Source organism: Pseudorasbora parva, chromosome 3, assembly GCF_024679245.1.
Source record: "Pseudorasbora parva isolate DD20220531a chromosome 3, ASM2467924v1, whole genome shotgun sequence".
NCBI classification, from domain to species: domain Eukaryota; kingdom Metazoa; phylum Chordata; class Actinopteri; order Cypriniformes; family Gobionidae; genus Pseudorasbora; species Pseudorasbora parva.
In genome coordinates, this window is record NC_090174.1 from 39,441,080 (window position 1) to 39,452,726 (window position 11,647).

At 37.4% G+C, this 11,647-nt stretch overlaps 1 protein-coding gene across 1 annotated transcript; it reads right to left on the reverse strand.

Moving 5' to 3' along the window:
* Nucleotides 1-285: 285 nt before the first annotated feature.
* ube2g1a (ubiquitin-conjugating enzyme E2G 1a (UBC7 homolog, yeast)) lies at nt 286-11,639 on the reverse strand. Its single transcript, XM_067438791.1, has 6 exons — nt 11,451-11,639; nt 9,664-9,766; nt 8,914-9,011; nt 6,474-6,652; nt 6,154-6,277; nt 286-1,826 (listed from the first exon to the last, which is right to left on the reverse strand). The coding sequence occupies exons 1-5, from the start codon at nt 11,494-11,496 to the stop codon at nt 6,191-6,193; spliced, it is 513 nt and encodes a 170-aa protein (XP_067294892.1). The 5' UTR covers nt 11,497-11,639; the 3' UTR covers nt 286-1,826; nt 6,154-6,190.
* Nucleotides 11,640-11,647: the final 8 nt, after the last annotated feature.

The following is an 11,647-nucleotide window of genomic DNA, read 5'->3' on the forward strand; positions in this document are numbered from 1 at the left end:
AAACTACATTAATAAAACTAGATTAATTTAAAATGTATATATTACAATAGTATATAAATTATAAAAATCACACTGGGCCAAATGTTTTTAAAACTACAGAACAGTAGACTACACCTTTTACTCAGTGGTTTATATAAGACTGCCATGTTCTGAGAAGAATATTTTTATATATAAAAAAAGCAAATACATTTATAGTTATGCTGGTGTTGATGAATGGATGAGTGTCAAAAGACATTCATATGTGTGTGGCAACACTTTGAACTGAACACAGACAGCACACTCAAGTATTGGAAAAAATTATATTTTAGAAGAACTCACTAGAGGTGACAATTTCCATAACATGAAAAATATACATCGGTATTTTGTCTTTGTACATTAGGCAAAAGAACTGCAGTAGTCTGTCAGAGCCAGAATAAAATTAACCAGAGAATTAAAGATTGTGGGAGGATAATAGAATGGGATACAGGCATGCGCACACACGCACTCACGCACGCGCGCACGCGCGCACACACACACACACACACACACACACACACACACACACACACACCTTTGCACTTATGCTCAAACGCCCTTAAACACACACACACACCATTTGAAATCCCAAAAACTGTTCGCAAGAAATCTACATTTAAATCATGGCTAAGAAACCGATCAAAAAAACCACACACAAGAGATGTCAAGCACAAAAAAAATAACAATTCTGCTCTGATACAAGGGGGAATCTTTACTAGAAATCTTGTATGTATATCCAATTTTATGATGTCCTCACAAAGTGGGCAAAGCAATTATTGCTACACCAAATAATTCAGAATGCTGGTACAAGGGTTATGGAAAGAAAAAAACCTTACACATTCACACAAGCTTGAGAGGATGTTAAGCAGTTCATAAACATGTTCCTCCCTTTAGCTCCCGTTTGATGCAGGGCATGTAACAAGCCAAGCGATTTAAATTGGAGGCACTTTTGAAAACAAAAGAGAACTTAAAACATGCAGGAAAAAAAGAAAATCACATCTGATGGGTTTCCTTGCCATTGCCTCCCCGCCTCAAACGGACAAAACAAGAAAAGATGAGAACCTGACAATCAGAATGCAGCCATCCTTTCAGCCAAAGTAAGAGCACCCCCCCCCCATCCCACCCCATTTAAAAAGCAAATTAGAGAAATACCTTCATGACCCCTAATTATTAAGAAAATGACGTGCTTTACAGCTATTTTTACCTGAAGTGTCCCGAGTGAAAAAGCTGTCCAACATGACGAGCATGCTTTGAATCCTAATGATAGCTTACCCCCGCCTTCCCCACCCTAAAACTGGATTGAGTTTAAGTGACTTTTGTTCAAACTGACAGGGAGGTACGTGAGGCCGCTCGCACCTGTGAAAGATCTGATGCACACTAAAGAGATGTGAGGCGGCAGGAGGAGGAGATGAACTATACTCTTGGAAAACTGTACATGATTCCACACTCTAACTAAGGAATTGCTATTTTATTTGGTACTAAGTCTTGCTGGATGGATAGGAACAAGTTATTATATATTATCCGGTTTTATGTCTGTGCTATGTACACATCTTTACAATCTCTTCCTGAAAAGTTGAATCAGTTCATAGACTTGGAAAAAAAAAGGAAAAAAGCGTAATTGTTTGTAAGTGTTTTTTTCTCTTTTTTGTTGGCACTTGCTTGGCGTGTTCTGTCAGCATCTGTGATGGCCTTATGTTCTATTGCAGCCTATTAATGCCAGTCTGTTACTGCCAACATTCAATGAAAACCAGTCCAGCAATAGGGTGGTAGAGTGCAAGAAAACAGTGCCATGTTGTTTCTCAACTGGAGACCTGTGAAAGACAAAGACAGAGATATTAGAGTAGAGACATTTGAACACATTTCAGACTAAGAGACCTTTAGACATGTAAAGCTTTCAACAGTTCATTTATTCAAAACCAGTGATATAGATTAGCAGCAGCAATCTTTTGAAACTTAACAACTTGCTTTAAAGTCCCAGTGGACCGGAAGTTGCAGCTGATTTTATTTCAGCGCTGTGACGTATTTCCAAGTGAAACGGAATATAGAATAGAGGGCAAGGTTTGACTTCAACGCTCCGCTGATTTCACCCTGTGCTACAAGATACACCCATCGTGCAGCTCTTCTGTCAGAAGTCGATTCAAAACTGAGCCTGAGCGTATATAATGTGCACATCGGTGTGAGGTACCGGAGACGCGGTGCTAAGCTTCGCGTCCGGTGTGCGACCCCCTTAACAGTTGTATGGGATGGGGTTAAGGATGTTCAAACCCAAGCCGTCAAACTCAGAAGTTACTTTTTAGATTTTGATTAGAGATTGCCACAGCAAACTATTTTTTTCTGTGTATTAACTTGCACAGATTAATTGTTCACCCTAAAACCTGTAATGTTTGCTAACAAAGTAAATAAGGTCGATTTCTAATTGTATTCCGTAAGGATGCATTATGTTGATCAAAAGCAGCAGCATATCAATAATATTACAAAACATATTTCTTGAGCACCAAATCAGCATATTAGAATCATTTCTGAAGGATAATGTGACACTATAGAATTTGGTAATGGCTGCTGAAATTTCAGCTGTGCCAACAAAAGAAAACAATTTGATATTTTAATAATATTTCACAATTTTAATGTTTTACTGTATTTTTGATCAAACAAATGTAGCCCTGTTGGCAAGTATGTCTATAGTTTCATGGGAATCTACAACTGTATAAACAAGCAGGAAACTGAAATGAAATGCTCTGAACTAAAAGGTCTATGGGTTCTTTTTTAGAGGCTTAGCAGAAAAGAGCCACTGTTACCTAATAATCTTTAGCATCAAACCTCCATTTTAAACCAGCCTCGTGAACCTGTTCTAACAGGTTAGCCCACAACATTACTACAACAGAACTGTACTCAGACTGACAAAAGGCCTATTTGGAAGGGATTAGTTCAGGATAGGGAGCCAACATAAGAGTTTTAACAATGTACAAATCAGCAATGTCAGTAATATGTTTCTGACTTTTTATGTGCTGTGCATTCATATGTAGATACATATTAAAGCACATTTTACCTTTTATTAACCAACCGTTTAAATCAACATACTAATAAAAAGTCATCTGATGGGTTACTTTAAACCTTGTGACAACAATTCTCTGCATCATCTGACTCTGGGCTTGTGAGCTTTAAATTAGTCAGTAAAGATGGGTGAATAAAAAAATTAAAAAAAATCAAGACATTGGCAGTAGAGATATACCAATATTTTGTATTTATTTTTTAAACAATACCAATTATTTGCATTTTTGTGTGCCTGATATTTTGAACCGAAATGTTTTTTTGTTTTATTTCTGTTTTTGACAATTAGCCTATAACAACAGCACTGAGCTGAACAAACGGTTTTAACAATTTTTAATTACTGTAAGTTCTGAAATAGCACATACAAAAAACACACTTCTATATCATAAATCAAGTATGTGTGTACACTGTCACTAAAGTGCCCATTTTAAATAAAATCTTTGATCAGGTAAGCAAACAGTATATAAAGTTATTGTCTCTCAAAAGCAAGAGTCATTTGAGTCGATTAAACAAATCATTTTTCAGACGAATCACAAGCCATTTAGTTGTGACATCAAGAAGAAACACTAGCATATTGCCTGTCCACTTACTGTGCGCAGACACCAGGGAAACCTTGGAACACTGCAGCTGATACTGGATAGCATCATGTCAAGAAGACGCTGTGCTCTACAATGCGTCTTTGTTTCATATTGTGTAGGTATCCGGCTAACTGATGTTATTACTGTCTTACTGAAATACTACTGTAAATCAGCTGTGGGCCACTATTACCTAAAACTCTGAATAAAGATAAAAGTTTTTTTGATGGACGTACACTTGTTAATGTGTATCATCTCAATGTTCCACATCACGAGTCACATCACTGAGAAACATCCTGCTCAAGGTTCAGGTTGAATAACTAGTTCTTCCATAGTTTCTTCAGCAATTCTTCATCAGACTCGTGCTGGGATTTATGTAAAATTGCTACTGTCTTTACAGTGTGTACAATCACTGCGCTTTAGGAAGCCTCCAGATGGAGCTGGAGCTCCGTTATGGTCGTTGGCGATTGTTTATGAAATACACGCTGTATACGGTAGACCAATCACAACAGACTGGGCCATCTGACCAATCAGAGCAGGCTCGCGAAAAGGAGGGATTTAGAGAAACCAGAGAGAATTCATCCATCGAGTCGTTTTAAAATCATTGAATATTGAGGTGGTTTGCAATATGTTATGAGAAAATTGATGCATGTAAACTTGTTGTTGGAGACTTTAAAAATAGCATAATAAAAACTTCTTCTTTTTTTTACTACTTCGGTGTAGCCTAATCCCAGTTGCATCTTTTTATTTATAACAACAGCATTAAACAACAGGCAAAATAAATGTACAAAGTCTAATGTTTTCATATGGAAAACATAAATAAATGACAGGGGAGTATCAACTCACCATAAATATAAGCATTAGTTTTAAAAGGTTTGAGTGTCGTTTAATAGGCTAAAGGGTAAAAAGAAAGAAACATGTTGGAATACTCACTGTAATACACATACATTGCATACTCATTAAAAAATTGGCTGAAATTGTCAGAAAAATAAACAAAACAGTATTTATTAGTAGCAAAGTAAAGGTTATATGGTAGATGTTAATGTAATTAAAGGAGTTTTAAACAAGTGCATTGTGTTAAAAGCTCCATACGGTGGCCATGCGGAAGTGTCTTAGCATCAACCTGGCGTGTGAATGGCACAATGAACAACTTCAAGAGACTAATAATGAGCATTAGCATAGACAACAGAGAGAGAATTCAATTCAGCCCTTTTATTTTCAACATGCACTCGTGGCTTTTTTAGTTCATGTAAAGTTATGTCTTTATTGGGACCGGACTTGGCTGATTACATTTTTTAGCACCAAGTTTAAACAACATGACAAGCATTTATGTCTCATTGGATAATGTTCAATCAAATGTATTAATTAAAAAAGGCAAGTTATTTTACGTTTAAACACAGTTTTCAACTCATTTCCCCTCGGATGCAGTGCTTTAATGCCGATCTTGCACAAATGTATCGGTAAATCCGATATTACAAAACTGATACCCAAATATGGGAAAACCTGTTTGAGGCTTTGAAGAACCGCAATAGTTTTTATGTCAGTTTTTCCATCAAATAAAATCAGCCAGCCTACCTCAATCCACACCTTGTATGTTTTTTAGTTTTTTTTAAGTAACATGTCTAAGTGATGTGGGGTTAGTCCGGAGCGCAGCCTGTTCAGAGTTAGACCGGCGGCCGAAAAACCCCACTGTTTGTACATTTTCGTCTGGCTCTGCAGCATGAATCTTTGCTGACTGCGGTGCGCGCCTTCTCCGTTTGGGGAGTTGTGACTGTGGGCTCGCCATTGTGCTATTCTTTGAAACTACAAAGGGCGACTCCAAACAGCATCAGGAAACAGTGGCAAGAAGAACATACGTGACAATGTTTACTTTAGTAAACTTCCCAAAACCACATTACGAAATGGCTTAAACAAGGCTTCAGATGACACTGATGCCCTGGGAATACAGAGATAAAGCCTCGCTAGAGTGACCAGCCTCAGGAAGTAGGAATGGGCAACAGTGGTTGAGTACTCGAACGTGACATCTTGCTTACTGTCCGCCAGTAGCTTTCTTTTTCTTCATTACAGTTTAAGTAACCTCTGCTTTTCGCCAGTCCCTCACAAGTTTATCACTCACTTCAAACTTTACTTTCTTTCTTCTGCTCGAATATGCACAGTGAGCGGGCGCGAGCGGCATGTATTTTAATACAATGTAGGATGCAAGTAACTTTGTCGCCCTTTCTATCAGTAGGCCTACTTCTTTTCCATTGCTTAACTTTGCCAAATATGTCTGTGTGCATATGTCGACTTGCCCCGTGAGTAAACAAATACAGCATATTTTTCTTTAACCATGCAGCAAACAAACAAAAAATTCAAACCTTTAACTGATAGTATAAATCAGTCAAAATTATTTATTTTGGTAAATGGTTAAACGGTCAATTTGAGCATCCCTATTTGGGAAATATATAGGTAAAACCAACTATCAGTCGATCTCTAGTTGGCAGTAAAGCAAGATAGTAAAGGTCCACTTGCTTACCCTGAAAATAGTGAAGCTACAAGCTGCTAGATGAATTTCACTCAAAGGCAGTCTCTTGGCTCTTTCTCACACAACGGGCAACTTTCCTTTTGAATTCACCATGTCTGTCTTCCCTCCACTCTTTCTGAAATATTAAATAGATAAAAATAAATGCATTAATATACAAGTAATTTATCTCATTTATCACTGAAAGGAAGAAAGGTACAGCAGCATTACGGTCAGCTAACATGCACGCGATGGAATTTGAAGTGTATATTATTCATTAAATAGTTATTGATCATCCTAGTACAGTAGATTTAATAAGTTATCATTAGACTTACTGCTGCATCAACATTGGCAGGGGAATCTCCATTGGGGTCAGCTAGCATAGAGATGACGCTAATCATGATGGTTTCTACGGTGTGGATGGGGAGCCAACGCTCCTCTGGTTTTTCATAACCGTATTTATCCTCCCCCGGTTCGTGCAATATCGAAATACAAACATCCCCATTCTTGTCAACTAGAAACAATACAGAGACAGGACATGATATTGGATGCAAGTTATTATAGTATACACACTTACATACATTAAAGGTATCGACCACCCAAAAATGAAACTTGTCATAATTCTCACCTTCATGTTGTTCAAAACCTGTATATGAACACAAAAGAAGACAATTTGAAGAGAGTTGGACATTGATTTTCATAGTATTTTTTTTTCTACTATGGAAGTCAATGGGGTTCATCAAATATTAGGTTACCAACATTCTTCAAAATATCTTCTTTTGTATTCAAACTCATACAGGTTTGAAACAACTTGTTGAGGGTAAGTAAATGATGACAGAATTGTCTTTTTTTGGATGAACTATCCATTTAATATTTTTTTCTGTTGCTAAACGTTTAATGTAACAGATGCTAAAAGAATGATAAAATGAACATGATAATAAAGGGAAAGTTAAAGGAATTTGAATATTTTTAAAGGTTTACTCAATTTCACATTAAAATATTACACAAAAGAATATTACTTTAAAAAAAATATTTAAAATCATGTATATTCACATGAGAAACCTCCTGTCATATCAATAGATTAGTAAATGCATTTTAAAAAAAGTAATTTATTTTCATAAATAGTACCCTAATCATAGACACACACAAGCCAGGTTTCCATTCCATCCAATTGATATTTTTTGCAAAAAAGGTTTAGCGCATCGAAATGAGGATATAGCTGATGGAAATGACCGATTATTTTGCAAATGTCAACAAAATGTTATTCCAACTTTCATGCATAAACTATGTTGATACTTTGAATGTCACAAAAACTAGTTTGGAAACACTTTTTGTTGAGAAAAAGGGCTTCAATGTAAATTAAATGTGGTATTACATGACAATTAGCCTATTACATACAGTGTCTGCACGTGGCATTGCTCCCATTAAATCCAAAAAGCTCTAAACAAATTTTAGAATTGTTGAGACCGCATCAGTTAAGCTAGACTATTTAAAAAGTTAAATATAGGTTACACAAATAAAATGTTTAGGTTACAGCTACATCTGTCTCTGAGAAAAAAATATATCAGCGATTTTGTTTTTGATCAGTTTGATGTAATTGAACTCCAAAAACCAGAACAATTAAATGTTTTGGTTTGAATGATCTGACATCTCAGCCACGCCAAACCACGACTGGCTTGATTGCATGTTCAAGGCTTACATTAAAGATTGTTGCTATATGACCAAACATTTTACTGTACTGATCTTTTTTATGGATAGTAAAATGTTACACACAGGACAATTGAGCTGATCTGTGTCCAGACCAATGGAGTTCATCATAGAGGCAGTTACCTGCGGTCCTGTCAGACAAACTGCCCCACTACTCCGTGATCTTCTGATTAATATTCCCTAATTTAGTAATAGGCCTATTATTTAATCTGTAAATAGAAATTAAATTTAAATCTTCTCATTACTCTCTGCATTTTACAAATATTTGGGACATGGAAGATATGATATCATTTGTGATAAACGTGAAATTATGTATGGAAACGTCTTGAGGGCAAAACATTTTTTAGCGATACAACAAAACTTATGCGACAATGCTTTGTTTTAGGGATGATGTCATTACACACACCATTTTTTGGGTTAAAAGGCCCATTGGATGGAAACAACAAACTGTGCAATATTTTTTAAACGCATATTCACTTTGTCAATAACAAAACAGTGGAAAAAGTGGATAGAAACTTGGCTAATGATAGGTAAGCCCCGTTATTAGACATTTTGCTAGTGGAATAAAATAATCACATTCTGAACTACTTTGAACTTAAAACATAAGGCTAAATTCGCAATGCTAGGTGTCAATACAGCTTCCATATTATCAGCCCAAGTGGTGCTCACTGCAGAGCCAAATGACCTCCAGCACCACCTCTCTGGATGTCATGGGTTGAGCTTGATCAAGTCCAGCTCCACCTCTGTGGATCTAATGGGCGGTGGGATAGATTTTTGGGTAGGGTAGAACCTTCTAGCTACATCAGTTACGCCCAAACTACATCCAGAAAGGAGGAACTGAACTTCACGTTCAACCCATGGCTCTCAGTGAGCAGCCTCTCTATCAAAGATAGAGAAAGATTTTCTCTCTTCCTGAGAAAATTGTGAGGGATGTTTATATTCTGTGGGAATCTGCAAAAATCAAATCTCACAAAACTTGCTTCAGCTGAGACAACATTAAATACAAAGATTGCTGGTGAATACTCAGAAAAAAATGTAAAAGACCCAGTGGGGTGAACCCACACTTACCATTTGGATGCCATATTTCTGTTATGAATTTCATTTTAGGAGGTCTGAGAGGATAGTCTTTGGGAAATGTAAGATGGGCTTTAAAGACACCACCCTCACTGTAAACAGAAAAAAACACTTAAGCTTAAAGTCTCATTCAGCAACAATATATTTTGCAATGTTTAAAAATATTCTGCAACTGCTTAAACGATGCCAATTATGACTCCCACATGGCACCACTAAAACGTGTGTGTGTGTGTGTGTGTGTATTCTTCATTAGGAACAACCACAACCAGGCTGTCATTTGCCATGGGGCAATCCATTTAAATTAAATCCGTAGTTCACACAAAAATTTTAATTCTGTCATCACCCTCATGCCTGTATGAGTTTCTTTCAAGCAACACAATATTAATTTAGAATAACTGTACAGCTCGTTCTTTGTTAGTACACGATGACAGTTTTTTATTTTTGGTTGCACTAATTCTTTAGCGGATGACTCAGTTTATTATTTATTTATTTATGATTTAATGCCATATCAGCAGCAATGGCTATAATTCATGGCTTTCAACAGTATTCAATTTTTAAAAAAATCATTTTGGTTGCAATACATTTACAATAATTTTAACAATTGTTTAAAAACTATCAATATGCAGAAACAGACATATCAATAACAACAACAGTAATAATTACATATAATCTTTCAATTTATGACTAATTTATGCTTGTAAATGATTGTCACATGGTATTTCATAAGACAACAAAAAGACTTACTAGAGTGTATCAGGAGGACCGATTATTAGCACTTCCCATCTGTAGAGGTCATTATCATCTATCAAACCAGCTGAGAAACCTTCCACAGGATTTTTATTCAGTTCTGCAAGGAAGAGAGAGCATGAAGATACTGATTAGCTATTTTAGATGAACGAAGAAAAAGTAAATCAGTAAATTTTCACATCTGGGGAGCATTTTAGACAAGAAACGAGCAATTTGCCTGTTTGTTATCAGATCAACTGACTGAGCCTTGAGCCAAAGAACGTCCGTCTATTGGTGCCTGTGGTCTCAGATGCTCTGTCTGAACTTCTGTGTTCTTATAAGAAAGAGCAAAACAAAAATCGCTGCAAATTGGGGGGTGACCGCCTTGTTGACAAAAACAAGTTGACAGTTGTTGGGTAATCCAATCATAAGGATGTCATTTTTAAGAGAATTAAGATCTTACAAGTCCCACATTTTCATGGCCCGTATCTTTATAGTCCAGCCTAAATGGATGCTGTAAGGCTTTTGTTCCCACTGAGGGTTCACTGAGTTTAGAACAAGGCCAGAGAGTTCACCATGCTGGTCCTGTCAAAAGAAGTAACCAAAACAGCCCTGGTCCCCTGAATTAGTCAATCACAGAACCTGACTCCATGACAGGCCAGGGTGCCACTCACCCCATCGACCCTTGGAAAGAAACAAGCGAGTTGCCTCCATGCATTTGTAAGATGAGTAATTTGGGGGGGATGGGGTTGCTTGAGCTGTCTATGCCGCAAAGAGACAGCTGTCATAAATCAGATCTAACATTTTTGACATAATCTGAAATGTTCATTATGTTTAAACCAAGAACTCATGTAATCTGCTTAGTTTGACCCCTTTACAACTAATTCACTTCAGTGGCAGTACTGCGCAAATGGGGCCCAATAAAGATATCCTCCTCTGGCTTGAGCTCAGTAAAGCTGACACTCACGGATCATGTTGCTCAGTGTGTGTACTGGACAAAAGAACAGGAGAAACAAACTAGTAACGACACTAGTAACAGCTTATTACCTATGTAAACACAAAATAAAAACAATTTGTGTGTTAATCACGTATGTAATCTATTATGAAAATACAGTTGGCCGGGGGGTCTCAAGTTCTCTATGTACCGGTGAGATGGTGTTCAAACAACAACCATCAATTTGTTAGCCTAGCCTTTTTAGCCAGCCTAGAAAAACAAAGGGATTTGATCGCCCCGCTGCGGGGACATTGCACACAATGTACGGCTTATAAATCTCATCATTGCGCCTTGTGATAACAATACTGGTTTGACGGATCACGAGAAGATGGTGAACGGAAATGGGAGCGATGCCAGTGTTTCCCTGAGACGGCTGGTGCTCATATGTAAACTGCGCCCGGAGTCCGTACACAGATGTCAAAACACGGGCTAGCCGACTGCGAGCGGCCCCGCAGGAGTGATTACAGCCAGATCTGCCTGACAGTTATACATTTAACGTTACATACGCAAAATGGATAAAAAACCCGAATGTACGCGTATTATTATTTTAATTGATTCTTAGCAACTCTTAGATTGAAATTCCATCATAATTCGTACCAAAACAGCATTTTAAAATAACAAAAGACGGCGGAGATATCCTTTAGCCGGCTACTAGCTGCTAACTCGCTAACGAATGCATCAAAATAAATGCAGAGCTCGTTAGCAGCTAAACTAGCGGCTAGCGGCTAACACCTCCGTCTTGACGCTATTGACAGGCTAAATGTTCACCGGTTTGTTAGCCTGGCTTTTTCCAACAGCCTTGAAAAATTACCTGCTAGCTGTCTCCTGAGTAACAGTGCTGACTGGGGCTCCGTCATGTTTTTATAAGTTATATTCTAGGTCGACAGTCGCTCACTTAGCTAAGGAGAAAATATGTTTGAATTTGCTTGCACGTCTTTCCGTCTCTCCTCTAGTCCGTTTTGCTCAACATTCTGATCCGGTTTGCGCATGCGCTCTGCTCTCTATGAG